Source organism: Sturnira hondurensis, unplaced genomic scaffold (assembly GCF_014824575.4).
Source record: "Sturnira hondurensis isolate 20B ecotype Veracruz unplaced genomic scaffold, ASM1482457v3 Scaffold0009733, whole genome shotgun sequence".
Classification (NCBI taxonomy): domain Eukaryota; kingdom Metazoa; phylum Chordata; class Mammalia; order Chiroptera; family Phyllostomidae; genus Sturnira; species Sturnira hondurensis.
The window spans coordinates 5808753-5836572 of record NW_028082364.1 but is presented as its reverse complement, the minus strand read 5'-3'; the positions used below and the strand labels follow the sequence as shown (position 1 = coordinate 5836572).

Here is a 27820-nt window from a genome sequence, read left to right as displayed (position 1 = left end):
CCGCGCCCTCCGCCCACTCCCTCCCCCTGCCTGCCACGGCTGCCACCGCCCCCTGCTGGGCGGGGCTCCAACCCACAGCCGCAGCGCTGGTGAAACTTTTTCAGGTCGTCCTCGACGTACGACCCGCACCCCACGGCCCTGTGTTCCCGAAACAACCTGCAACGGGGGCCTGCATGCCCATCGGAAGCTATCCCGAGTCCCGGGGGCCGGGCGCCAACGTTCCCGGCGTCCCGCTACCTACAGTGCCCAGAAGCCAGCCAGGGCCTGTCCCGAGTGCAGAGGCCCCGCCCCGCGAAGCTCTGCCAAATCCCATTGGTCGGCGGCCTGTCAGTCCTGCCCACGTGACGCGGCACGTGACTACACCCGGAAGCCGGACCCGCTACCTGCGGGGCTTGTGGAGTCGCCAGAGGCTGGGGCGCCCGGGCCGCGTCTCTAGGCGGCGGCGGAGGCATGATGTTCTCGGCGGCAGCGGAGAGTTTGCTCCGCCAGGCCAGGTGCCCGCGCATTTCTTCGGGGCGCCTGGTGGGGGTCTCAAAGGGGGCAGGGCGCGACGACCCGGAAGAGCGCGTCTGGCCCCGCTTTAGACACCTGGGGGACGGGGAGGCCTCGCCGCCCAGGCTCGGAGAGGCGAGCTCCGGGGAGGGTGTAGCCGGTCCCGGAGGAGGTGGCGCCCGAGCAGCGTCCTGAGGATGAGTGGGAATGCAGAGGGGTCGGGTTCCCGCCGATTGCTGGTTTAGAAGCAGTGTAGCCGGAAGCTGTTAGCTGCGACTCGGCTGCACCAAGATCAAGGGCACAAAGCCAGGGAGAGGCCGGTGGGCATGGAGCCGTGGCGAGGCGTGGGTGCCCAGCTCGGGAGCTGGGTGTTGTCTGGGGCAAGAGAAGAAAATTGGGTTCTGTGCTGGACCAGCAGATGGGAAAGATGCCGATTGGCTGAGGCTGCTGTGATTCTAGTGGAGAGATCTTCTTGAATGCAGGTTGGGTTCTACGGACTGTGAAGAGGGTACAAATCTGCTGTGGTCACATAACCCTTGAAATCTCTGGGGAGTGCTCTATGGATCTCCAGCACCCTCTCCCGATAAGCCAGCGGAGCCTGCCTTTCCTTCGGTGTTGGGCAGGCGCTCCAAAATTCAAGCCCCAACGTGGCAGTTCAGGGTCCCACATTTCAATCCAAGTCCACTTGAGTTTGGGGGCTGTAGTAAATGGAAATACCAATAGACCTCTTTAAACACTCGCACCTCACTCGGCACGTGACACGCCACAGAGGTCTCACGAACAGACACATGAGAACTGAGAACCACTCAGGCCTCCGTTGAGTTTCCTGGGTCACCTCCTACTTCAGGTCGTGTATTTGTGGACTGAAAGGCGGAAGGAATGGCCTCTCACTGAACTCTTCCTCCTGTGACTCTGTCTTAGGCAGACAGCTGGATGAATGGCGTGAGTGATATTTACACAGTTTCTGCCACCTAGGATTTGGGGGAAGTTACTAGCTATCAGGTCATCACTTCGTATTGCTATGTTTTGGGAGTGAATTTTAGTATCCAAATCTTTCAAAGATGGAAAGCAAGGGGAGGAAAGTTATCAGAAATATCTCTTGTAAGCTGAGAAGAGGTGACGGAAGTGGCTTTCGGATATGGGGAAGGGGCGTGCAGCAAGGCCTGGGAGGTTTCCAGGAGGACTGCAGAGCTCATCCGAAGCTGAGCATGAGTATTTCAGGGGGAGGGTCAGAAGCAGGAGGGAGGGACTTGGTGGCTTCCAGGGACATAAGGTGGGGCCAGGGTCCCAGAAACCTTGCAGGTGGCTGCAGGAGTTTGGGTTTGAGAGCAACGGGGAGCTATGGAAGGGGTGGCACAGATCGGCCGTTTAGAAGGAATCCTGTGCTTTGGAGACCGCACTGGAAGGGGCTGGTGGGGGGTGAGGCGTAGCACCGTTTGGGAAAGATTCTCCGTTGTAATCCCGAAGCAGCCCAGTAGCTTCTCCCTCAGTATCATCATCACCCCAGTTGGAAACAGACCCGGACCAGGCCTCTGGAGGAAGGGTCTGGAAGGGAGGTGAGGGGTGGAGGCGAATCCACTGGGATTTGTCTGCCAGCCTTCAAGTACAAAGCTTCCCTAGGGCCCCATCTTTGGGTGTTTGTCATACCTTGTCAGTGTCAAAGGCCAGGGACATCCTGCCTGTCTCAGTTCAAGAGTCCTGAGCTCACACATCTGATCAGTTGAAAAGGGACTGAGTGGACTCCAGCCACGGCTCTGGGTGGACATGTGGCAGGGCTCAGCTGCCAAGAGCCCCCCGGAAGTCCCCAATATACTGGCTCACTGGCATGTCATTTTTTCTTGCCTTTGGGACTGGAACAGAAACCTACAAACAGTTTCCATTAAGAGACCCTTCAGCAGGTTGCCTGTTGCCAGTGCTCAGAACGTGGGCGTTTTTAGATAGTATGTGAATTAGGTATTAGAGTCAGGCACTGTGACAGGCTAGCCTTGCAGTGTGTCATAGCCTTTGCCCTTTGACCTGTTAGGTTTAACTCTCAGTCCCCAGAAAGTCAAGGCTCCCTGAACGAATCTCAAAGAGCCACTTACTGCAGGTTAAGTTTTGACTCCTAAACTTGACCCGTCTTAGCTCTTCCACCCCTGGAAGGAAACCAGAATGTGTGGAGTCTCCGTCAAGGTTTATTGTCGTCATATATGGGGGTGATGATGTCCAGCGGAGCCCCAGGGAGAGGGACTGGGTCGAACAACCCGTCAGCTGGTTTGTCATGAGAGGCGTGGGGACGGCAGAACTGCCTTCTTCCCGTGACATCCGGGTCTCTCTCTGCTCAGAGGGATTTTCCCCGCGTCCGAGAACCACCCTTGTAGCTCAGGGCAGCACTCAGTGCCCCCAGCACGGTCTCTCGATGCCAGGCTGCTGACAACGTCCCCTTGGTTCAGGGAGATCCAAGCCGAGGAGCTGGCGAAGTTCTGTTCCCGGGTGAGCCAGCTGCTGCAGAAGGAGGACTCGGGGCCTGACGCCACCCAGGCCCTGCGGAGGCTTTTCCTCATCGTCGCGGCCACCAAATATAACAGGAAGTGAGTGATGTGGTCTTTGGGTGTGCCCAGCAGGTGGCGTTCTCGTCTGTCCACTCAAACCGCTGCAGACGGTCCTCAAATATGAAAGTTCTCTCCACCTGCCCAAGGGACCAGGCTGCTTCCCTGAGGTCAGAGGGCAGCGCTGGGGGCCGAGTGCTCTTGCCACGGTGTGACATGGCATGTGCCCTTTGTGGTCTGGTCGCCCAGGCTGGAGAGGACGTGTGTGGACCTGCTGCAGACCACGCTGCTGCAGCCCGCGAGCCCCGAGCAGCTTCAGCTTCTCTGTGCTGCTGTCCTGAGAGAGATGGCGCCCAGCAACAGCCTGCACCTGCCCTGGGACCGCATCCAGAATACACGGCAGCTGAGCCTGGTGGCCTCCGTGCTCTTGGCCCAGGTAGCATGACTGTCACTGCTCAGGCTGGCCACCCTGCCCTTGGTGGCCTGCCCTGGGGCCCCAGGAGAAGCAGCTTGCTGGTGTGCGGTCCCCATGTGGGTGGGCTCCCCTCGGTCACCGGTCTGCATGGCTGGCCACCTTGGTGGAGCCCACGCTCCGATGCATCTGGACTGAGCAGAAACCCCGCCCCTCACCCTTTCTGTCTTTCCTTTCCCTGGGTCCCTGGGGAAGTAGCCAGGATGCCGTGAAGGCTAACCCAGGCTCTGGAGCCTGGGCTGCTCGGGTGACGCTCCTAGACGTCTGGAAGAGGTGGCATTATAGCATTAATGACGTTAACGGGTCCCCTTTCCAGATGTTTTCAGGCAAATGACCTGTCGCTCAGGCACTTGGGCATGTTGGCCTTTCCCTCCTGCCCAACCTGTGTTTAACTTGTAGGGGGACAGAGCGCAGGTCAGCAGTGTGGGCCAGCGTGTCTTCAGAGTCCTCGAAAGCCGGCAGCCCGAGGGGCCGAGTCTGCGGCCCCTCCTCCCGGTCGTGTCCAAGGTCATCAGCCTCGCCCCAGGCACCCTCCACGAAGGTACCCGCCTTCCTGAGAGGCCTGGGTTGCAGAACCAGGACGAGCCCACGGCGGCGGGGGGGGGGGGGGGGGGGGGGGGGGGGGGGGGGGGGGGGGCAGTAGGACAGGGGCTGTGTGTCTGAGTGGGTGTGGGGGTGCAGAACTCTGTTGGGAGCTGCCGTTTTCCAGAAAGACCTGGGCACTGGGCAGCTCAAGTCCATGGGGCTGGCCCAGTTTCCCATGGCGCTGTCCCCTCCCCCATCACAGACCAGGTCAACCTGCTCAACAGGAGGCTGGGAGACTGGCTCCGCTATGCCGGCCTCCAGCAGGGCCCAGCGCCCTCCCCGGGGGGCTTCTTCTCTGCACCCAGGGCCCGGCAGGTGAGGTGGAGGGGCTCCCTGGCCCTGGGGGGGTCCCTGGGCCACCTCAGCCAGCCTGGCCTGCAGGGTCCTGTAGACTCTTCCTATCCTGCCTTTCGACCTGCCTGGTCCCAGAAGGGCCCTTCTTTCCTGTCTCCACCCGGTGGGGGGCGGTGCAGGCAGAGCTTGGGGTCACAGAGGGTCACAGCTCCCTGGTCCTCAACACTCTGTGAGTCAGTTGAGGGCCAGACCGGCTGGTGAGGGTCACTTGTCTGGCGGATGCTGGCGTTCACACATCTTGCCAAGGGTGGGTGCCCCTAGTCCTAGAAGGCCAAGGTTGGGTGAGCCCCTCGGCCTTCCCAGCCTCAGCCCTGCCCCCGCCCAGTGCCACCCGCGCTCCCTTTCCTCCTGCAGCCGGGTCCTGTCACCGAGGTCGACGGGGCCCTGGCCACCGACTTCTTCACAGTGCTGTCCGTGGGCCAGCGCTTCACGGAGGACCAGTGGCTGAACGTGCAGGCCTTCTCCATGCTGCGCGCCTGGCTGCTGTACAGTGGCCCTGAAGGCCCAGGCACCCCGGACGCAGGTGGGACCCGGCGGTGGCGGCCCCTGGGAGGTGTGGGCCACCTGGACTGTGCCGCCACTGGCACCAGCAGGCCCTCCCAGGACATGCGGAGTGGTCAGAGGGCCATCCGGGGCAGCTCCTTCAGGCAGCCACCCTGAGCCCCTTCTCCTCCGGACCTGCGGGGCAGAAGCCTCAGCCACACTGAGGGCGTCCCCAAGGGGTGGGTGTCTGGGTGGGGCCACCCCGGGCGTGGGGCCTGGAGCCTGGGGTGACTGCCGCGGTGGCTCCTGGGACGTCCTCTGGGCCCCACCCCACTGGGCGGCTCTGTCCTCTCTTGCAGACGACCGGTCGGAGCTGGAGGGCTCCACGCTGTCCGTGCTGTCCGCCGCCAGCCACCCGCTGCCGCCCCAGGAGCAGCTGCGGGAGAAGGCCTTCGAGTACTGCCAGCGGCTCCTCGAGCAGAGCACCCGGCGTGAGTGCCCGGCCGTCCCGCTGATGCAGGGCCGCTTCTCGGGGGGCCGGGCTGGTGGCTCTTTTGGGGGGGCAGCATTGGACAGAACCCACTACCGCCTCTTCGGGGCTGTGTCCCCAGCACCAGCCACGCCTGCCCTGTCCCTCTGCTCTCAGTGGGTGGCCCACCGCCCACTCCTCCAGTTTCCCGACCACAGGGCGCCCTCTGTCCCGCCAGCTCAGGGCTGGCGCACAGACCAGTCCCCTTCCTCCCTTCCCTAGGAGCCCTGCGGAAGGGGGACGCAGACCTGCAGAAAGCCGTGAGTGCCCGCAAGGCGGGGGCGGGTAGTGGGGCGGGACCCACCGGGACCCACCCCCGCCACCAACCGAGGCCTGGCTCCCCGCAGTGCCTGGTGGAGGCCGTGCTGGTGCTGGGCGTGCTCTGCAGGCAGGAGCCCTCCTTCCTGTACCGCACGCTCTCCGGCCTGAAGGCCCTGCACGCTCGGCTGTGCGCGGACCCCGCCTGGGCGCGGGCGCTGCTGCCCATCGCCCAGTTCTTCCTGGACCACGGTGAGCCTGGGGGTCTCGCTCAGTCATGGGGCTGCCGGGCCGAGGGGAAAACATGCAGTCGCGGCCAGGGCGGCTTCGCTCTCCCCGGGACCCCCCTCCCTTTGCTTGTGGGTGGCATTTCTCTGACGGACAGTTAGCACTGGGTCGTGGTGGCTCCAAAACAATTTGTGTCGTGAGTTAAGATGTCACCGACTCGATGTTGCTCAGAACGCGCTTTGCCATCACAGTCCACCAGCACCTTAGAGGGGTGTTCCACAGCCGCCACCACTGAGGAGGGGGGACACAGCTCTGTGCGTGTTGTCTGGTGCCAGCGGACATGTTGGAGCGGCTGGAGTCCTAGAGACACGCGGGCCGCGGGGGCGGGCCCGAGACCCCGGGTGGCGCTCACAGCGCCCGGTGTCCTCACGATGGCCTGGGCCTTTCAGGGGAGGCAGCGGCCGTGGACGCAGAAGCCATCTGCCAGCACGCATTCACCCGGATCCCCTCCGAGTTCTTCCACAGCCCGACGCTGGCCTTCGAGTTCGTCCGGTTCTGCAGGGACAACCTCTCCCTGTTTGGCAGAAACCTCGGCATTCTCAGACTGAGCTTCCCCAGCCTCTTCAAGGCACGCTCGCTCGTCTCCCGGCTGGAACGGGGGCTGGGGTGCCTGGGTGGGGAGCACAGCGTCCCCATCTCGTCCCTGGGCCTCGGGCCCAGTCACCCCAGGTCTCGGCCAGGGCAGCCTGGGGTGCAGGTGGAGGGTGAGGGGCGGGGCCCCGGTGTCCTTCCGTCACAGGTACCCCATTGCCGCCGTGCACAGCCCCTGCTGCCCCTCCTGGGAAGGTCTGACACCGGCCTGGTTCTCACGCCTGCCCAGAGCGCCGCCCGCGGCCCAGCTGTGTGCTCGGCCCTTTGGTGCCACCGGCGTTCGATGTGTCCTCTGTGACTGGCGGTCTCTGCGTGGCATTTTCAGAATCACTGGAGATTCCACCCCTCACCAGAGAAACGGTCACGGGGATGGGAAGGAGACGGTGGTATTGTCGGTGCAAAAGGACAAAATGACGCAGGAGCAGGAAGACTCGTGAAAGGCGGCCATGGAAGGGGCACTTCCCGACCCCCAGATCCCAGTGACGTAGGAAGAGGCCGGGCCGGACTGACCCCTGACGAGGGCAGCACCCCTGGGACAGCAGTGACAAGGATGTGACCGGCCGGCCCCCTCTGTGGCCAGCCACAGCCGTGCCCCCGAGCCTCAGGACCCACAGACAGCCTCCTGGGGCCCAACTGAGCCGCCCTGCCTGTCCCCACAGCTCCTGGCCTGGAACAGCCCGCCCCTGACCGCCGAGGTCGCAGCGCTCCTCCCGTCACTGGTGGACGCCAGCACGGCCGCAGAGATGCTGCACGCGCTGCTGGACCTGCCGTGTCTGACCGCGGCCTTGGACCTGCAGCTCAGGTGGGCACGCGCCCGGGCCCTGCCCTGTGTCCCTCCCCTCCCCCGTCCCCAGCGGCCAGCCACGGCCCTGCCCTCCTCGCGCCGCCCCTGCCCCTCTGCACCCTGCAGAGCCAGCCGACCAGAGTGCCCCCGTCCTCTGTCAACTGCGGCCCCCAGCCCTTTCTGGTCGCCCCACTGGGCCAGGGCGCTGTGATGTCAGGGTGACACCTGCTCCTGGCTTTCCGTGACCAGTGGGTGCCTGTGAGGGCCAAGCCGTGTCCAGCCCTGGTGGCCGGTGCGGGAGCCACATCTGAGCCGGGCCTCGGTGCTGCTCCACTCCCAGGTCATCGCCAGCTGTGTCGGACAGGCCGCTCTGGGACGCCTCCATCCGGGTCCCCAGCTGCCTGGAGGCCTTCCGGGACCCGCAGTTCCAGGCTCTCTTCCAGCATCTTCTGCGCACCAAGGCCAGTGGGACCATGGAGAGGTGGGGTCCCTAAGGCTGTGTGGACAGAGCCCTGGTGTCCTGTCCTTCCCGGTGCCTAGTGCCTTCTTACCTGGAGGGACCGTCGCTGTCACCCCAGGCCCATAGGCAGTGGCCACCCTGCTTGGCACTCAGCTCTCTGTTCCACGGGCCAGTCCTCATAACCCTGTGAGGTGGGCACCCTGGCGACTCCATCCTACAGATGGAGAAACTGAGGCCTGCACCTGTAGTAGGAGAGGAGACCCAGGACTGGAGCAAAGCCTCTGCCCTAGCCCCACACCAGCTCCCCGGTGCCGGTCAGCAGGGTCTTCCTGAGGGGCGAGAGGCCCAGCGCAGAAGCAGGCCCTGGCGCATAGGCTGTGCGGGGGCAGGCAGCCTCCTGCAATGCGGGCACGCGTGCTGGTGGTGCTGGGGCTGGGTCCAGGCCGTGCCACTGGGGCCCCCGTGTTCCTGCAGGCACCAGCCCGTGGGGTGACAGGTCTGCATGTTCAGAGCGTGGCCCCGGGCACCAGGTGGGGCATGGTGCTTAGCGGCCTGTGTCCCCAGGTTGGCGCCCCTCCACCAGCTGCTGCAGCCCATGGCCGGCTGTGCCCGGGTGCTCCAGTGTGCCGAAGCGGTGCCCACCCTGCTCCAGGTGTTCTTCTCGGCGGTGGGCCAGGTGAGCCCACTGCCCGGGCCCCATCCCCAGGGTGTCACACCCCCACAGCAGGGCCAGAGCCCTCTGTCAGCTAGGACTGGACAGAGCGCAGCAGGAGGTGTTCCCGGGGTGGGGGATGGGGGGCTGAGTCTGTCCCTCGCTCTTGACCCCAGTTCGCAGACGGGGCCCTGACCAACCAGCTGGCACAGCTGCTCCTGGAGAGAAGTGACGCGCTGTACCCAGTCCCAGGCTACGAAGCCTGCGTGCACAGGTGCCTGCCTGCTGTCGGCCACCGGGGGGCCTCACCCCCACCACCCACCAGTCCCACTGACCCCTTCACACCCCCGCTGTCCCTCCAGCTGCTACAGTGCTGCCACCCCAGCGCTGTCCCCAGGCCCAGCCCAGGCGCTTTACAGATCCCTCTGCCCCAGAGCCTTGCAGACCATCAGTCTCCCTTTCTGAAAGCCTAACGCTTGCACCCCACTCAGAGGACGAGGACCGAGGACAGAGCTGTCCCTGCTGCCTCCCCGGTGGGGCAAGAGGCTCCTTTAGGGGCCGGAGCCGTCCTTCCGTCCACCCGGTGCTCAGAGGCTTTCCCGTCCTCCTCCTGCCTCCTGGCCCTTGTCCTGGGCTGGGTGCAGGGCTGGGGTCTCTAGGGCCAGTCTGTGGCCCACCAGTGTCCTCTCCGGGCAGGGTGCTGAGCTCCCAGTTTCTGGTCCTGTGCAAGCGGCACCCCTCCCTGGTGGTGGAGCTGGCGAAGGAGCTCCTGGAGTTCGTGGGCGGCGGCAGCGGCGTGCATGGTGGTGGGCACGTGCTCACGTCGGTGGTAAGCCTGGGCTGCCCATCCCCCACTGGGCCCGGCAGTCCTGGTTGGGGCTGAGGTACCGTCCCCACAGGTGTGGGCCGTCGGTGAGTACCTGGCAGTGAGCTGGGACCGGCGCTGCACCGTGGACCTGATTAACAAGTTCTTCGAAGCCCTGGAGGCCCTGCTGTTCGAGGTCACCCAGTCCCGCCCCTCGGCCACCCTTCCCAAGTGCCCCCCACAGCTCATCGCCACACTGATGACCACGCTTACCAAGCTGGCCTCCCGCAGCCAAGACCTGATCCCCAGGTACAGGCCGGGGTGCAGGGAGGGGGCCTGCCCGCTTCCCGTGGGGACCCAGTCCCAGAGGCGGGGGCCCGGCGTCCGCACACGGGATCCCGGAAGCGTGCGGGTGGCCTGTGCTGTGTGGGCTCTGCCTCCTCACCTCTCCAAGCCGAAGCCCCTGCCAGGGCTGTGTCCGCAGCTGACCTCGGGGACCTCTCGCCCCAGGGTCTCTCTGTTCCTGTCAAAGATGAGGACCCTGGCCCAGGGCCCGGCCGTGGGCTCCCTGGGCTGCAGGGAGGACGCAGGAGCCATAGGCAGGCGGGCCACCGAGCTGCTGAACCTGCTGAAGATGCCCAGCGTGGCCCAGTTTGTGCTCACGCCCAGCACGGAGACGGCCGAGCCCCGCTACCACCGAGACACCAACACAGCCCTGCCGCTGGCCCTGCGCACGGTCAGCCGGCTGGTGGAGAGGGAGGCGGGCCTCCTGCCAGGGTGAGGGACGGCGCTGGCTGGGGCAAGACCAAGAGTTTGGTATCAGGGCCAGCAAGCGCTTCAACGGTCAGAGAGGAAACCAGGAGGGGCCGAGCCCAGGAGGCCCCGTGGGTGCCAGCGCCTGGGTGCTGCTTTGGCCATCTCGTCTCATCCTGTGGGTGTCTGTCTCAGAACCCTCCCCTGGTGACCATGCTGAGCCCTGCAGAGAGGCAGCCCTGACATGTGGCCCTAGCCCTGTGAGGCTGGATCAGAGCTGCAGGGAGAGATTCCACCAAAATAAATCTGCTCTGGAAGTTTCTGTGTGGACAAGGCAAGACTGTTCCCTTTTGCCCCAGGGGAGAGGGCCAGCTCCAGGGTCGGGAGGGCTGGGGGCAGCCAGCAGACAGCCCCCTGCTGCTTCGATCTGGGGGGCACCCCTGATAAAAGGGACGCTTGCCTGGCCTGCGGGATACCTGGAGTCACTCCTTCCCACGCAGTCCCATGTGCGTAAGGGTGGACCTGGTTCAGCCCGTGTGCGGGTGTTCCGGGAGTGGCGGATTGCTGATGCCAAAGTCAGGAAGGACTCCATGTGACCCCCCAGAGGGAACAGCTGGGGGGCACGGGGGAGGTGCGTTTGGTCAGTGTGCTCCTTCATGCACCTTCCTAGCTCCTGAACAGCTCAGGCGCCTGGGCTGGGGCCCCCGGGGGGAGGGGGGGGTCCAGTTGGCTGGGCTGTGGGTGTGGTCACCTTGGTCTGCCTGCACCGTTAAGAGAGAGAGGCAGGCCTACCAGGCAGGAGCCTCCACAGTCAGGGCTCCCAGCGGCCTCGACACCTGCCGCTCGGAGCATTACCCAGGATAAATCCAGGTTCGCTCTGGGATTATCCTCAGCGGGGAGACACTCGCTCGAAGGCCTGCTTGGTTGGTGGGGCGAGAAACTGCTGCAGCCCCAGCGCTTCCCACCACTTCCATTCAAGTCCGCGACCGGCTCGCAGATGAGCTCGTCGGCCACCAGGTGGTGCTACTGCTCCTTGAACCTCGAGCCGCACCCCCACTGCCCACTGTGGGCCGGCCCCTCGCTGCATCCCGCCCCCCACAGGCTCCGCCCCTGGCCCGTGTGCCCCCTCAGGTGGGCGTGCCGATGACATCTTGACCCCGCCCCAGACCCCGCCCGCCGCCCTCCCCAGCTCACCTCCACCCTGCTTGGCCCTCGGGACTAGCGACCAGGGCCTGCGGTAGGGGATGTGTTTATCAGGGTTCTGTGGGGTCCCCACTCGGCTCTGGAGGTCGCAGCATCTCGATGGGGTCACGCTGTCCTCGACCACAGAGCGCCGCAGTGAGGGACAAGACCGACAGTTCCCGTCGCCGGCCTCCCTGAACTCGTGCCCTCTCTGAACGCCGTTGGGGGCCGTAGCATTTCCTGTCTCCCGGGAGCAAGCACACATTTACAGCGCCTTTGAAAACGCACTGATCGCACTGATCCGGCCTTGGGGGACAAGGCCGTGGGAGGCCTCGACCCGGCGAGGGGGTTCTGGGGCCAAACACTGACCCGCCGCCGCCCATGCACTTCTCTTCTGTGCCCGCCAGGGGGCGGCGTGGGCCCAGGGCTTGGGACCCACCAGGACACTGTTAGGGGCTCCACCAAAACCCTTGCCCCCCAGGGGCTGCCTCTGCAGCTGACTGGCCGGACCTCCTCCTCCCCAGGGTCTCTGATCCTGTCAAAGATGAGGACCCTGGCCCCAAAGACCCGCCGTGAGCTCCTTGCACTGCCAGGAGGACAAAGGCCACCAGCTGATGAACCTGCTGAAGATGCGCAGCCCACAGGGAGGCAGGTGACCACAGCCCCTGTCACTGCAGCAGCAACACAGCCCTGCTGCTGGCCCTGCCCGGTCCACTGGTCAGCTGGTCACCCACAGACTATCGGCCTGGTGTCAGGGCCGCGCAGGGGCTGCCGTGGTCAGAGAGGGAAGGGGCCCAGGAACTGCAGTGGGTCACCGCCCTCCCTTTGTAACCCTCCGGGGACTCGAGGCCACTGCTGGGGTGCTGTGCCGAGCCTGCAGGTCCCAGAAGCAGCCTGCACGCTGCCCTCCCCGGGGGCCAGCCGCCCGGCGCATCCCTGCTGCACCTTGCTCCCAGGCAGGGGGAGGGCGGACAGTTAGTTAAAGCTGCCCTGCCACCCCCACGCCCCCGAGTCCCCCCAGGGTCTCTTCCACACTAGCTGGCAGGGGTTAAGTCCTGCGGTGCCCCCGCCCCCCACTCCACAGGCCCTGGGCCCTGGGGGCGCCCAGCATGGCACCCACCCCAGCTCCATGCACTGCCAAGAATACGAAAGATAGTTTATTGAACCTATTGTCTTCATTAAAATTTTCCAACATAAAAGCTCTGGAACAAACATCACAACTTAGTGTTATCTGTCATATAAATAAAATATACACTCAGATATACATTATCCACAGGGGTGGGGCAGCTGGTGCCCTGAAGGGGGCGCACCTGCTCGGGAGCAGCTGCGGAACTCCCGGGCCCCTAGGGCGGGGGCGACCGGAAGCGGATCTTCTTGGCTATCTCCTCGTTGGACTTGGCCACTAGGAACCTCATCTTCTTCCCTCCGTGGCGGATCAGGTCCACAGCTCTGGAACCAGCAAGGGGTAAGGACAGGCTGTGCTGGCTCCGAGGGAGGGAGCCTCCTGGAGGTGTCCAGAGAAGGGGACCCAATCCTCCACCTCAGGGATCCCCAGGGCATGGGGCTGTGTGAGGGCCCAGCCCCCACCCAAAGGGGCTTGGCCTCTGGTGGGAGAGAGGGGAGGGAAGGGAGGGCGGTGGCCACAGAGAGTTGGGTGGGGGGCTTGGCTGCCACTTCCTCATCTCTCGGGCGGGGTGATGACGGGACCTCTCAGGGTTAGCCTGAGCCAGACTCCTGCAGGCCAGCCTGGCCCGGGCTACCCAGTGGCTCCACCGCCCGGGCCTCGGTGTGAGTGTCGGGGGTGGTAGGGGTACCTCAGGTAGCTGACCCCGGTCAGGCTGCTGCCGTTCACCTCCAGGATGCGGTCTCCCAGGGACAGGTGGCCCTCGGCAGCTGCAGGGCTGCCTGGGAGCAGGGTCTGGACGTACAGGCCAGGGGCGCCCAGGGGCGTGTGCTGTGGGGACACAGATGGCCACCTCAGCCCCGCCCTCGGCCTCAGTGGGGAGGCTGGCTGGCGGGGCCAGGCCGTCAGCCTGTCTGCGAGCACATCACTGGACACCACACCATCCTCAGGCCCAGGACGGACACACAGGCCCGGGGACGGAGGCAACATCAGGCCAGGGCAGGGCTCCAGCAGGCCCCTCTCCCTCCGTTCACAATCCACTCCAGGGAGACACCCACCATGTCCCCGTCCCAGTTCCGGTCTCCTCCACCAGTGACGGGAGCCCCGGGGCCACTCACCAGCCCATCAATCAGGCCCATCCCCAGCCCGGAGGGGCCTCGCTCCAGCTCCACCAGGAAAACGGAGCAAAAGTCGTGGGTATTGGAGGGAGCCGGAGGGGGCTCATCCTCGGAAGCCACGCAGTCTCCTGGAGGGGGGGTAGGCAAAGAAAGGAGCAGGTGAGGGCCTGTGGCAGCCTGCGCCCAGAGTCCAGGACCCTGGGACAGCGGGTCAGCTCCCAGACCTCCGTGGGGCCTGTTTGCAGGTGACACCCCCATGTGCCTGGAAGGGGCACCTGAGAACCCCCTCTCAGAGACTGGCTGTTTCCACGGGCTGTCAGGGGCCCCTGCTGAGGGCATGCCCCAGTCTTCCCCAGCATCCACCCTCCCTCTTCCATCCACAGATGCCCCCTGACCCCCCTTCCCTCTCCTGTCGCACCTGTAGCGGGTGACTCCACTGCTGTCCCTCCCCCAGTGTCTGACCTGCTGATGGAAAGCTCCAGGCTCCTGGCCCAGCGCCAGGCCCCCAGGGAGGCTGCCCCCTGCAGACCCCACTCCCACCCTGAGAGCCCTGTGTTTTCTCCACGAGGTCAGTGGTCATCCCCACCCATCCCCACCCCACACCCAGGTGGCCAGCCTCAGCAACCGCCCAGGTGACGGCTGCTCTCAGAACACACTCCAAACTCCGCAGGAACACCAAGGACTTGGGTCAGGACACACGCTGAGCTCCCATTTAGGGCCAGGCCTGGCTGACAGGGTTGGTGGGGGGGGCACTACCCTCACAGCCTGTAGCCTCACTCACTGTTCACATGCCTGTGCGTGTGAGCCCCGCCTCCCCACACTTCCCCTCCCCCTGCCCCAGGTCCCTGGCCCCTGCGTCTCTAGCGCCCAGCCCAGGCCAGCTGTGCAGTCCCTCCCTCTGCCCTGTGTGAAGCAGCAGCTCTGAGTGCCCAGGAGCCTGTGTCAGGCCGGCTGCCCTAGCTGCCCCGTCGGCCCCCAGAAGCCTGCAGGCCTCCACAGGCAGGAACAGAGCACCTAGGGCGGAGCACACGCCACCAGGACCAGGGCTGGCGCAGGTGGGAACCAGGAGACAGCTCTCACCTTCTGGAGTCGCCCCTCGGAGGCCACCTGGTCCGTCCCTCTTCCCGTCCAGGGACGCTTTCCCGCAGGAGCCACTGGGGTGGAGCCAGTCGGGGAGGATGGGCTCAAGTGGGGTGCTGGGAGGCGTGAGCAGGCAGGAGGAGTCTGTGTGCAGGGGGCCCCCGCGGCTCCCCCGGCCCAGCTGCCTTTCTGGAGGGCCCTGTGCCCTCGGAACCCTGGGTGAGTGGAGAGGGTGCGCCGGGCCGCCTTCCCGAGCTCCCCTACTGGGGCCCCGGGGAGTGAGGGGGCAGCTCTGGCCCTCAGGGTGCCCCTCCGGGCTGGGGTGGTGCGGGCCCTGTGGGAGAGAAAGAGCTCAGGCCCCAAGCTCCAGCTCCTGGCACAGTGGGGGAGGCACTGGGCCCCCAGCTGTCCCTCCCTCTTCCCCAGGGCAAGCAGCCAGGCCCTGGGTTCACCCCACCATCCAAGCCAGAGCCACAGGCCAGCGGCTCAGCGGTACCTCAGGGCCCTGGGGCGGGGGCGTCCCGCCGCCAGGGCTGGGCTTGCTCTGCAGGCCCCACAGGAAGTGGCGCAGGTACAGAAGGTGCTGGTAGATGCCGTCGTCCAGGCGGTCGGCCTCCAGGTCCACCTGGAAGCCCTCGCTCGGCAAGACGATGGGTGGGGGGTTCTCATAGGACTCCAGGACTTCCTCTGCGGGTGGGATGAGGACTGCTTGGCCTCCTGGCCAGGAGGCCACCCACCCCTCCTGACACTGGGGGACCAGGGAACAAGCAGGCTGGCCTGCCAAGGACAGTGGAGGGGGACCCAGACTAGGGAGACCAGTCCCAGCTGCACTCCGGTCCCTTCTGGGACCCGCCACTCTGCCTGGGAGCTGAGCTGCTAGCCCATAAGTCTGCAGCCCTGAGCTGATACCTGGCCTCCCCCGGCCCAGGCTGACCGCACCCCCACAGCACCCAGGACCAGGCTGCCGGGTGCATCGTGGCCTGTGTACTTGAACGTGGGTGCCCTCCAGCCAGCAAGAAGGCTCTGCTCCCAGCACAGGCCTTGTCAGTGAGCCAGAAAATGAGAACAGACCCTGTCCTGTGGAGCCTGTGGTCCTGCCCGGAGGGGTCTCTGCGTGAGCCCCTCAGTCTGCAGCCCCGCAGTGCCCTTGACCTCCGCATCCTTTCGTTCCCACTGCTGTGTGTGCTGTGACATGCTGTGCATAATTCTAATGGAGAGAGGTGCAGGTCTGACCCATGGAAATACATATGTGTGTGTCCACATCCATGCGTGTGTGTGTGAACATGCATGGCCGTGGTGTTGGGAGTGTTCCCCTCGGACGGCACAGAGGCACCCAGCAGGCTGGCTCCGCTCTCCTCCTGGTGGGCGGTGGGATGGGTGAGGCCCCATCCTCAGGCTTCCCGAGGGGCAGGAAGTACCTCCAACCTGAGCCCAGAGCTCAGCACTCAGCCATGAAGTATGGGCTCCCTGACCTCTGCCTGTGGCTGTCCCGGGGCGGGGGGGCAGGGCTGGGCATCCGAGGAGGAAGAGGGTGCAGGGCGGAGGCACCAGACGCTCTGTGGGCTCCTCCGAGGATCAGGCCCCAGGGAAGCTACCCCTGCCCCCAGCAGGGTCCTGCCGGAGGAGGGGCCTACCTGACTTGAAGGCGTCGGGGCGGTCCTGGGCAGCCGGCTCCCAGGCACTCACGGGGCCCACGGCGGAGGCCAACTGGTGCTGAGTCAGGAGCCGGTGCAGCTGCGCGGGGCTCAGGGCGGGGAAGGCGGCCCGCAGGTCTGCCCAGCTCATCTGGGGGACAAGGGGGTGCTCTTACTGTCGTTTCCGGTTTCCCCCACCTCGCTGAGACAGAGCTGTTACAATTCATTTTTAACACGGGGTCTGAGTGATTCCCCTTCTGCATTCTTTACATCGGCAATTTGCGTTTCCCCACTTTTAGTAAATTTCTCAAACAATAAACTCTTGGCCCTATTGCTTTTATTAAACATTCATCCAACTGTTCAAATAACTTTGCAGAGAATCAGTTCGGCTTTCAGCTGTTCTCTGCCGCATGTTTGTCACCAATTTTGGTTGTCCTCTATCCCATCCTTCTTTCCACATGCCTTGGGTTCGATTTGCTTTCTTTCTCTCGCTCCACAATCGTCACTCCCAGCCTTCTCTGCTGTCAGACACGCACACGGAAGGCTATCCTTTTGCCTGTTAGCACTGCTGTGGCTGCACCGGTGAGTCTGGTGCGCATGTGTGCATCGTCACCGACCGCTGCGGACCAGTGGCAGTCAAATTCCTGCCCATTCCAGGCCGGTTTTCAGAGCCTTTGCTCCGTGTTAACGTCTCTCCTGTTCCGTGCCCTGCAGCTTCAAAATTGTGTCACGTGGCACAGGGGGAAGCTGCCAGGCGTTTCAGGCACTTCAAACATCTTACATTTGTGTCCCTAGCCCATAAGATGGCCGAGGCTGTCTGGTCTCTGCCCCAGCCTGGCCCCGTCCGGACAAAGCCTGGACTTCCAGTCGCAGATCCTGCCTCCGGATGAGGCAGAGGCCCCCCGAGGAAAAGCAGCAGCGTCGTGGCTCCCTCTCTGCACAGCCGCCCCCCTCAGCCCCCATTGCTTCAGGAGCTCTCTGGGGCCTTGGAGCACTCGCCTCCGTGTGGTGTTCTCAGCCCGAGGCAGGCTCGCCCTGAGCTGCCGCGCCTGCTGGGCAGCGTCCGCTGCTCTGGCCCCACCTTAGCCGGCCTGGGCTGGGCTTCCAGAGGCACCCAGTGCCCACGACGCCTGACCCTCCCAGCAGCTTCTTGGTGAACTGGGGTATGTCTCAGGAGTCACTCTTCTCAGGTCTGCAAAGGCAGTTCCTACTCACACTCTGCTTCCAGCTGCCAAAGTATTATCTTCGATCTCCACTGTGTTTTCTGTGTCTGAATGGCTTAGGCAGGTCAAAAGCTTTGCCTTGCTTCTATGCCTGTCCACGCGTTCAGCCTGTGGTCCATACCCAAACATCCCCGCTGTCTGGCTTTGCTCAAGTGAATCGTGTTTCACTTTTATAATAAATAACGTACAATGGCTTTCGAAAGGGCACTTGAGGAAGTTGTAGACCCCAGCATGGGATGGGTTCTCAGCGTCTGCTGGAAGGCCAGTGGCTCCCAGACCAGCGTGGAATCTTGGCTCGAAGACACGCTGGCCGCGTGACCCCCAGCTGAGCTGCCACGAAGCAGAGGTCCCAGCCGGGTCTCCCGGTGCGGTGCGCCGTGGGGCAGAAATGAGAGGCGCAGTCAGTCCGTCCATGCTTCACGGCACCCAGGAGGCAGCAGCAGTGGGCACACCCGCGAAGCTGTCTGGGTAAAGGTGGCCCGCTCTGGTTTTCACACCAGGCTGAAAGTCCATTCTCTCCTCGGGAACACCATGCCACGCTGGCCGCACTGCCGACTTGGCCCGCACGTCCCTCCCAGACTGCCCTGAAATGCTCCCCCCATCACTCCTGGGCACAGTGGGGTTATGCTGAACAGGAAGGGAACACGGCCGGGCTGGTTTCATTAGATCATCTGTGACAATTGTGCCGGCAGCTGGTGAGGGAGGGTGAGGTGGCATATTAGTCCCCGTAGCTGTGGTGACAGATGACCATAACGTAGCAGCTGGAGCAACAGGGATGCACGCCTGAGGTTCTGGGGTTGCATCGGCCAGAACCCAGGCCAGCAAGGCTACTACGCGCTCCTGAGGCCCCAGGCAAGGCCCACGCTGTCCAACCGCACAGCCAGAGCATAGCCCCTCACAGGCGCAGGGCCACCCCTGTCTCTGGGCCGGCCTCCAGCGGAGGGCTGTCCCCGGCTCCCAGAGGCCACCGCAGTCCTTGTCCCAAGGCACCTGGCTCCACCGCAGTGGGCCGGGCCCCTCTTTCCCCTTCTGTTGCATATCTCCGACCCTCTTCCACTTCGAAGGACTCCTGTGGCCACACTGAGCCCGTGGGCTGCCCCAGGGCAATCTCCCCATCTCAGGCTCTTAGCTCCCATCACCTCTGCACAGCCCCCGCCTCGTGGGGTCACATCCTGGGACACTGGGGGCACTTCCCCACCTACAGGCAGGAGCGGCTCTCAAGTCCTCTGAGGCCCTGCAGTCAGGCCCCAGGGCCAGCTTGGCCCGTGGCTCCCCCACCCTCACCCCCACCCCCACACCGCCTGCCCGGCTCTCCAAGCCTCTCCTACCTGGATGAGCTGGGCGCGGGGAGTGGCCAGCAGGTTGAGGGTGCAGGAAAGCTTCCGGAAGAAGTGCCCCCCGGCCTCCCCGAAGCCGGCGCCCCTGGTCCACTCCAGGAGCTGCTGCAGGCGGGCGCAGGCCTGGACGCCTCGGGGCCAGTGAAAGCAACTCAGAGAGGGGCCTGGGGAGGGGGGCAGGGCTGTGAGGCCCAGGCTGCTCCTCTAGACCAGGTCCGCTGCCCACCGGAGGCCCCAGCTGTCCCCCTGTGCCTGTCCATCCCTGCTCCGGGCCTCAGAGGACCGATGGGAGACATCACATGGGCTCTAAGTCACTCACCTGCTTGTAGGCCCTGCTAGCTGGGTGGGGGGCAGGGGGTTAAGCCTGGGAGGCAGGGCTGAAGGCAGCAGGGAGGGGCTATGACAGTCACTGCATCCCAAGTGCACAGGGACAAGGTCCAAGTTGCCAGCCAAGCCCCCTTGCTCCCACCCTGGTCCTGCCCTGTGGCCCCACCCCAGCCAGGGAAGTCCACAGCCACGACATGCATGTGTTGGGTACATGCCCCCGCAGTTACATGCCCCAGCAGCACCCCGCGGCCCCTGGGCAGGACAGCAGGGCAGTGTCCGCAGTGCCAGGTTTGGGCAGCAGGGAGGTGGGGTCAAAGGTCACCCTGCTCCTCTGAGCCTGTTCCCTCCTCTCCCACAGGGGCTCTGGGGACCTCGGGGACCAGGAGAGGACTGAGGGGCCTGGTGCCAACACTGACCGAGCCTCTGTCCCTATGGGAACGTGCTCTGCAACACCCATACTCCACGGCCTCTGCCTGCAGCCCCCACGGCACCAGCACAGACCCCCAAGGCTGGAAACCCCTGGCCACAGCCCAGTGCCCAGCATCCTCAGGAGCCATCACGAGGGCTTAGCCAGCCACCCCAGTGAGGATGCCTGCGGCCCAGCCCGGGCCCTCACCCTTGTCCAGGAGCTGGTTGAAGAGCAGCGTGCTGGAGAAGAAGAAGAGGTAGGCCAGCACCTGGGAGGTGACCTCGGGGTGCACCTGGCACTGCCGCAGGAGGTCCAGGGTGCCCTGGTAGATGGACACGACGCGGCGCAGCTCCTCGGGCAGCTGGGGTGCCGGGCACCAGCTCTCCCGGGGCTCCGTCTGGAACGGGGGGCACTCCAGCAGGGCTGGGAGGCAGACGTACAGGGACTGGGGGCGAGAGGGAGACACAGCAGCAGTTGGAGGGGCCTGAGGCGCAGGCCTCGGGGCTTCTGTGAACACAGTGAGCCCCGGGGCTCCCACTACAGCTGCCTGGGGGTGGAGGGACTCCAGAAGACCCTGGAGGCACACAGGAGGACTGGGCACGGGGCTGCCACCCTCTGGGGCCGGGCGGGGGGAGGGTGTACAGCTCCCTCCAGGCCCCGAGCGTGCTCAGGGAGGCAGGCGTACGGCACCTTGGAGACGTAGTACACGCACTGCTGGAAGGCGTGCAGCACCACCTCCTCCAGCTCCGCCATGGCCTCCTCGCTGGCCGACAGCGCACAGGAGAACAGGGACTCCTTCGAGCCTGTGGGGCGCAGAGGCACCGGGTGAGCGAGGGGACGGCCAGGCCTCCTAGGGAGCGGGGTGAAGACACGGCTCTGCCTGCCCACCCGCTGCTGCCCTGAGCAGGACATGCAGCAGTCGGGGAAGAAGCGCTCAGGGCTGGAGGGCGGCGCTGGGTCTGCCGGGCCTCGGCTGGGCCTCCCCACCGCTGGACAAGCCCTGCCCAACTCTGGACAGCCGCTGTTTCTCTGTGTTGCTGTTTAAGGCTCTTCCCCTTGGAGCAGGGCTCCTGCCCCTCAGCCCACGGAAGGCTCACTCCCCAGGAACTGCCTGGACCCAAAGCCAGACGCCTGCCTGAACACACACAGACCAGAAGGGCAGACAGAGCCAAGAAGCCCAGCCACCCTGCCTCTCAGCGCAGGGCCGGGCTGTGGGGCAGGGCACCAACCCGCAGGCAGCTATGGGGCCAATCTGGCCAAAAGCAGACAGTCATCCTCTTGTGGGCCCAGGGCCCAGTGGGGAAGAGATGGCACAAGGAGGGACAGCAAGGCAGGCTCCCAGCAGATGCCCCCAGGGCCCCTCTGAGTCGTTTAAAACCTCCTGGAGCGGGGCACCTGCGAGGCTGGAGCTGCCGAGGGACCCCGCCCCCACCGAGCCTTTTCAAGCCTTTGCCTGCAGCCTCCCTCCCCCCTCCCTCGCACGCTTGCACCCAAGGCCCAGCACTGGAGGACCCCCAAAACCTGAGGACCCAGAAAGCTACAGGGGCTGAGAGAGGGTCTCAGAGACTTGCAGGAGGACTTCAAATGGGTAAAATAAGCCCCGCCCTGGGCTGGGCCAACCTTTCGTCTGCCCGCACGAACCAACGAGGTCTCCTGGACGAGAGCTTCAGACAGAAAGACCATCTGGGGAGTGGGAAAGCGGTTTGCCCAGCGTTCAGGACAGGACACCCCTGGTTTCAGAATCTCCCCACAGACATTTCCTGCTGGAGGTCAGGAGGCCGCCCGCTGGCCAAGCCTCCCCTTCGCCCTCTGGCTGATGAGGTTTTTCTTCGAGCTCTCCAGTGCCTGCCCAGTCTCTGCGCTGCTTGGCTCTGCTGCGGCCTTCCTGCTGCCAGCGTGGTCCCGGGGCTGACAGAGCGGACCCTCTCCCAGCATCCACTGGGTGACGTGACATCAGGCCCCCCGACCAACAACAACTTGCCCCTGAGACCGGAGGCAGCCACTAGGCGAGCAGTGCCGCCCACCCAGGAGAAGCAGCCGGCCGTGGGTGTCCACGCAGCACGCTCAGCCGCACAGAGGGGCCCCCGAACCGCTGCCTCTCCAAAAGGCCACCCTCCTGTGTACACTGGGCCTAAAGTCATGGGGGCATCGCCCGCCTGGCTCTTCTGGAGCCAGAATTAACGGGGCTCCCTGAGCGCACACCCCAGCTCCCAGCGTCGCTCAGGACTGTGTGCACGTGGAGACGGGCCAGAGGCCCCAGCGCTCCCTGGCCAAGGCCAAGTCCAGCAGAGCCTCGCCCCCCAGGTGCTACAGCAGCAACACTGGCCCTTGGGGCTGGGGTCTTCGAGGGGACTCGAGGCCTCACAGGAGGCACCCTGGCTCCCCAGACTCGGCAGGGCAGCTGCACATGTCCCAGGCCGGGGAACCAGAAGACAGGCCACCTCAGACACAGGCCTTGTGCACAGAGGGCAGTGGCCCTGTCCTGGGAGGTGTAAGGCCTCTCACAGTGCCCACCCGGGGAAATGGGCTGGAGATGCAGGCCTGGGAGCTGTTCTGTCAGGTTCTTTCCTCCCAGAAGACACAGCTGAGCACACGCAGACGTCCAGCTGACTGGCCCACGCAGAGCCCCGGCAACCCCCTGGCTTCCTGCCCTGAGCACACCTCACAGCTGCAGTCTGGGCCCCCAGAGGCAAGGCCACCAGGCGCTGTCTCCTCAGGACCCCGGAAGAAGCTGAGGTCCCGCAAACAGGAGAGAAGGACGTGAAAGGCTTTGTCTTTGCCGCGGTGGAGCAAGAGGCTGTATGGACAAACCCGAGCTCGTCCACAAGTGGCTGTGGCCCCTGCCCCAGGTGCTCGGCTGTCACACCCGCCCCCACTGCAGGACAGTCCTGCCGCTCCTTCCTGACCCCGTCCCAGGGGCCGTCACGCCTCTCCAGACCCTGTGCAACTCTTGCCAGGTGCATGCCCACTGAAGGCCCACACGGGCCTCTGGGCGCAGCCAAATGCTGCCTCCCACATGAAGCCCTCCCAGACAGCCCTGCCAGACAGCCCCGCCGGCCACGCCGACCACGCTCAGCCCCCGGGAGCTCCGCGAGAGCCCTACCCGTGATGTCCAGCTCCTGTTCCAAGCTCTGCATGTAGACGGGGCCCTGCTGCTGGATGAAGTACAGCAGCTCAATGGCGTTGGCCATCCACACCAGGACGTGCTGCAGGTCGGGGAGCAGGCCAGCCAGGGCAAAGCTGGCCGGGGACAGGGGCTCCTGGCTGCCGAGACAGAGAGGCGGCGTGACTCGGGGACCCCGTCTCACAAAGCACGCGCGTCTCAGTGGGGCGCCAACGGGACCACACTGCAGCAGCCCACCCCTGCGAGGCCAGGGAGTGGGAGGAAGACACGGAATATGTCTGACGCCGACAGCGGAGGCACGTCCACAGACCTGCGTGGGAGGGGCCGCCTCGGTCAGCCAAGGGCTCTCAGCCAAGTCGGTCGTTGTCCCACCTGCCCCTGTTGTTAGAGTGTGTGTGCAGGTGGGTGTGCACACACGGGGGCCCAGGTCAGGGACCCTGGTGACAGGTGACCAGGGTCCTGGAGAACAAGGCCCTGGGGGGCCTGTCTGGGGCAGACCAGGCCCTGCTGTCCTCCGTGTCTGTCCCCTGCCAAGCATCAGGCATACGGTTGCCTCCAACTTTTGTGCTCACAACCAGGCCTCAGGGCAGGCCCCTGCCCTCCATGCGGGGGCACTTCTCCACAGTGTCCCCTCAAGGTGGGGACGGGTGGGTCACAGAACACGTATGTCTTCACCGTTGTGGTTTCCCAGGCCCCAGGAGTGCATGAGATAGAAATGGCACCCTCCGTGAAGGCAGATGTGGGAGGGCCCTCACGCTGTTGGGGAGGCTGTCATCGCTAAGGGTCAGTCCCCTCGTCAGGAGCAACGAGGGTGTGTGGGGGGAGGGAGGCGACTTCGGAGGGGGCCCAACCCGTCTGTCCCAGGCACGATGCTCGGGAAACCTCGCAAACACAGCGCTTCCTGGGCAGTGATTAGAGAAGTAACAATGGCCACCCAGAGACGGAAGGACAGTGTGACAGGGCCCAGTGCCAGCCCAGTGGTGTCTGCAGCTCGTGGGTGATACTCCGTGGGAACTGGGGACGAGCTGCAAGCGCAAGGGGCGGGGCGGGGACGGGACACTTACAGCTGCGCCTGCTTCTCCGCTAGCTCTTTGGTTTTCCCCTGCAGGCACAGAGGAGAAAGGCAAACGTGAGCGCACAGGAAGCCTCGGGGAGGACACCAGCAAACGCATGCCACCGCGTCCACACGGCAATGTGGCCTCGTGCTCTGCACCACGCACTCCAGCCAGGACGCACAGTGTCCCCTCGGGTGGTGGTCTCCCGTGCCTCTGCAGAACGCGGTCAGCCTGCTTCACCCCATGGGACGGCCTCACTGCTGTCTGGTTCACATGACACCCGGCCTTCTCAGAAACATATGGCTCGGCCAAACGCTCACTAAGGCCAGAATGGAGGTTCTGCTGACACTTATCACACACATCACCACAGTGAATGAGCCGGTGACACTGTGCGTGTGCATTCGCAAAAGCATTTACTGGTCCCCACAGGGGCTCAGGGTCTGCCCTCAAGGGCGCCACTTTCCAGGAGAGGCACGTAGTGGGTGGGGCCGGGGTGCTCAGTGCCCCACGGTGTTCGGGCTGCGGTGCAGGAGCCTGGTCCTGGAGGGCGGGTTTGCCACGCACAGAAGTTGACCTTCAGTCCTGGGCCCCAACACCAACCCGACAAGGGCTCTGCTATGGGGGGTCGGCAGGGGTCAACCTATTCCCAGCAGGAAGCACAGAGTGCCCAGGCCCCGTGGAGGCTCAGGCCCAGGGCACTGTGTTCCTGGGCACATGGTGGGGCCAGGCCGGGCCGTGGGGAGGACACAGGGCCAGAGCTCACAAAGCCATGGCCCAGTGGTGCCCCAGACTGGAGGTGTGGACAGGCCCAGGAGGCTGGCTCACAGCCAGAGGAAGGCCTCCGAACAGGCCCCCTACCACCACAGCCCTGCCATGCCCCCCCGCCCCCCACCTGAGGCTGAGACTGACCCAGACGGTCTCGCGGATCAGCCGGGCAATCTTGAGCAGGAGCTGCCCGAAGGAGCCCTGTGGGAGGCGCGTGGCCGAGTGCTGGATGCACAGGCAGAGGAGGAAGGCAGGCGTCAGCTTGTGGTCGTCGCTGCCCGGCTCGACCAGCGTCATGATGCGCCGCAGCAATGCGTCCTCCACGTCGGGCTCAAACTCCAGGCGCAGGGGTTGGGGCCGGGAGGCGCCCGGGGTCCGCAGCGGGGCCCCACACATCCTGCAGCTGTGCGGCAGGGCCCGGAGGCGGGCCAGGGCCTGGGCGGGCAGCGGCTGGGCCTGCGCCGGGTCCTTGAAGAGCAGCAGGTAGTAGAGGCCCAGGGACAGCAGGTCGCCGTGGCTCAGCACCACCGTCTGGCCACCCACCTCCGAGAAGTTGACTGCAACAGGAGCCCCGGGGATGGGCTCCAGGACCAGCAGGCCGCGGGGCTGCTCTCGGCCTGAGGGCTGCAGCCGGCGGAGGGTGCAGTGCAGGGGCAGGATGTCGGGGGCTGAGAGGCTGATGCTGGGCTTGCTGGAGGGCGTCCTCTGGCCCACCGTGTGCCGCTCCCGGTTGAGCACGTACACCAGGCTGTCCTGGAAGGCAGACACCAACCTTAGGGTTGGATGCCACCCGGTGAGCAGCAGTGTCCACGGTGCCCATGCCTGGGACCTAGGACTGCTGCCCCTGACTTTCCCTGTCCTGGGACACTCCCGTCCCAACTGGCTGCGTGCCCCGGCCTGTCCCACATGGGGGACCACCTTGCCCTGGGAGGAGCTTTCCCAGGGCAGCTGGATGGCCAGCCAGAAACCCAGGGAGGTCCCAGCATGGGACGCAGAGGCCAGACCCAGGCATCCTGGACACAGACACAGGCCGAGCTCCCCACCCCACCCCCCAGCTCCAAGTAGAGGTGTGGAAGCGCCTCCCTGGCTGCCCTGCACAGCCAAGGCAGGGCCACCTGGGGCCCAAGCCCCAGAGCCCCTGTGTCACCAAGTGTGCCCTGGAGCTGGCTCAGGGTGGAGGGCACTCAGTGAGGAGGACAGGAGCGAATGAGACATCGAGGGGACAGCGGGTGTCTGTGGGCAGCCACCAGGTGCTGTGGCTCGGACCAGGCCCTTCCAGCCGCGACATCCCCGGGGTGGGGCAGGAGGCCTTCCCTGTGCCCTGAGGGGGCAGCGCTCCACCAGGCACCCACTGTCATGAGAGAGGACGTAGACCTGAGCCCCAACCCCCAAAGCCAGGGCAGGAAGTGGCCCTAGACACAGTGAGGACGGTAACGGACAGTCCCCTGTGAAGGGCACCCAGTACCCTGCTGGGGTGCGTAGTGAGGAGCTGGGCAGCCCTCCTCACACAGCCCTCTCCCTGGGCTTCCTCCCGTAAGCTGGACAGAGAATGCTCTGGAAGATGAGGACTGAAGAGCCCTTCCCCAGAGTCTAGGACTGGCCCAACCTGGTGGCCCCCAGCCACCCCGCTGCCATAGCCCATCGTGGCCAGAGCGACAGGAGCTCACGGCTGACTTAGCCAACAGCAAGAGGCCTTTACTCTGAGGACACATGCCAGCCTCCTGCCCAGGTTACCAGGTGGGGGGGGGCAGGCGTGGGGTGGGGGCGCCACTCACGTGTTGCTGGCTGTAGCCCTGCAGAAGGAGCAGGTGGGGCGACTCGTAGAGGGAGTGGCGCATGGTGTCCGGGCCAGGCTCCTGGGTGGCAGCAGGGCTCAGGCTGGTCTCGCTGGCCGAGCGGCGCAGCCGGGGTTCAGGGGCGCTCCGGGCACCCTCCACGGCCGGGGCTGGGGTTCCCTTGGCACGATTCCGCTGCAGCCTCCGGGCTTGGGCGTTTATCCCTGAAAGGGGGGCCGGTAGGGTAAACAGCCAGAGCCAGGGGAGGCCCCCCAGGGCCCTTCGGCACTCCAATCTCAGGAAGCTCCTTTCACACCAGCTCAGAGGCCACAGGCCTGGCTGGGAGAGACCGCAGGCTCCACCCACCAACCCCACCTGCCCAGGCCAGGCACTTCCAATAGCCCCTGGAGCCGGGCAGCAGGGAGGTAGCAGGGCAGCTGCCAGCTCTCTTGTCCGGAGGCACCTGCAGGAGCGCCCAGGGCACAGCTGCCAGCCCCGTGACCCTCCCCTCGGGGCGGCAAACCCGGCACAGTGTCGACCACTGCTGGGTCACAGTGCAGGCGCCACCTCAGCCCAGGGCCCTGCCCAGCACCTGGCCCATCCTGCCGGCCCACTGGTGCGTGTGCTCCTGTGTGCATGCACTCCTGTGTGCGTGCGTCATGCTGTGACTGATGCAATGGGAGCTCTGAGCCCTGTTCTCCGAGAGGAAGCGGAAAAGCCGCCCTCTGAGCCAGCGGTCGCCTAGGACAGCTCGCTGCTCCTTCCCGAGGCCGTGCCCAGTCAGAGCACGCGGGCGTGCGTGCACGCACACACACACACACACACGCACACGCATGCGCGCTCGAACCCCAGGAAAGACAGTCTTATCCATCCTAGAAGCACCGTTTTGCACTAATTCTACAGGGAAGCTGAGAAGCCATCTGAACCCAAGAGCTCCAGCCTCCCACCACCAGCCCCTCCTGGCCCCAGCGCCTTCCTCCTGAGCCCCCTCCTCCCACCCCCACACCCCCCCTGCAGCAGCCCTCCCTACAACTGCTCCATAGGAAATCAAACCAAATCCAGAGGACCCGCGTGGGGCAGGAGAGTGGGGGCCCAGGCGCCGCCTTACCAGGCACTGGATGGAGCCAGCAAGCGCTACGATTGACCTGCCCTTCCAGAAGGAAGCCTGCTCGTCCTCTGTCCGCAGCCCACAGGGCCCCGCTGCAGGAGGCAGGAGGCTGAGCCGCAGCGCAAGTGCACGCAGCTGCCGCTCCCTGCCTGCTTCGGAGCAGGCCAGCAACTAGCGGGAGGGAGCGAGCTGGGCAGGGGGGCCCGGAGGCGGGAGCGGGCCAGGTGGGAGCATGGGGGCAAGGAGCAGGAGGGGCAGGTGGGGGTGGGGGTGCATGGTGGGGGGCGGAGAGGAAGCAGGCAGGGCAGGGGGAGCAGGGAAAGCAGGGGGAATAAGCCCTGTCCGACCACTACTCTCCTCAGACGGGCAGACCCCAGGGCTTCCGGCGCCATTGCACAAACACGGGGCCATACCAAACAGTGTTCTAGCGCCCAAGCTTGTCCTGTACCAGGGACAGTACTGCAAGACGGGATGTGCCCCAGACCCACTTTCTGGAAATCCTGGGGCTCTCAGGCAGCCACACTGC

General features: G+C 65.2%; 2 protein-coding genes across 4 annotated transcripts in view; one reads left to right on the top strand and one right to left on the bottom strand.

Annotated features, from left to right (window-relative positions):
- Positions 1 to 348: 348 nt before the first annotated feature.
- On the top strand, positions 349 to 27820 carry AP5Z1 (adaptor related protein complex 5 subunit zeta 1). 2 transcript variants are annotated; one of them, XR_005068185.1, is made up of 18 exons: positions 349 to 494; positions 2925 to 3062; positions 3270 to 3456; positions 3892 to 4033; positions 4280 to 4392; positions 4786 to 4954; positions 5274 to 5405; positions 5666 to 5703; positions 5791 to 5953; positions 6379 to 6557; positions 7240 to 7382; positions 7705 to 7845; positions 8389 to 8500; positions 8653 to 8750; positions 9173 to 9305; positions 9376 to 9590; positions 9792 to 10241; positions 27808 to 27820. XR_005068185.1 is itself a non-coding variant. In XM_037057901.1 (17 exons), the coding sequence occupies exons 1-17, from the start codon at positions 451 to 453 to the stop codon at positions 10060 to 10062; spliced, it is 2418 nt and encodes an 805-aa protein (XP_036913796.1). In that variant the 5' UTR covers positions 349 to 450; the 3' UTR covers positions 10063 to 10367. The 2 variants fall into 2 exon arrangements, 1 of the variants encoding a protein (XP_036913796.1); XM_037057901.1 differs by lacking the exon at positions 27808 to 27820 and having other exon boundaries at positions 9792 to 10367.
- RADIL (Rap associating with DIL domain) overlaps positions 12361 to 27820 on the bottom strand; it is a 49066-nt gene continuing 33606 nt past the window's right edge. Inside the window, exons 3-15 of one of the 2 annotated variants that reach the window (XM_037057899.1) lie at positions 26187 to 26410; positions 24556 to 25164; positions 23656 to 23693; positions 22571 to 22731; positions 20158 to 20270; positions 19675 to 19912; positions 18723 to 18895; positions 16172 to 16322; positions 15034 to 15224; positions 14538 to 14871; positions 13458 to 13585; positions 13045 to 13170; positions 12361 to 12665 (exon numbers count right to left, since the gene is read on the bottom strand). In XM_037057899.1, coding sequence (XP_036913794.1) covers positions 12483 to 12665; positions 13045 to 13170; positions 13458 to 13585; positions 14538 to 14871; positions 15034 to 15224; positions 16172 to 16322; positions 18723 to 18895; positions 19675 to 19912; positions 20158 to 20270; positions 22571 to 22731; positions 23656 to 23693; positions 24556 to 25164; positions 26187 to 26410 — 2669 coding nt within the window. In that variant the 3' untranslated portion in view covers positions 12361 to 12482. Of the gene's footprint in view, positions 12666 to 13030; positions 13171 to 13457; positions 13586 to 14537; positions 14872 to 15033; positions 15225 to 16171; positions 16323 to 18722; positions 18896 to 19674; positions 19913 to 20157; positions 20271 to 22570; positions 22732 to 23655; positions 23694 to 24555; positions 25165 to 26186; positions 26411 to 27820 lie in introns of both variants that reach the window. The other variant, XM_037057898.1, reaches the window with a different exon arrangement.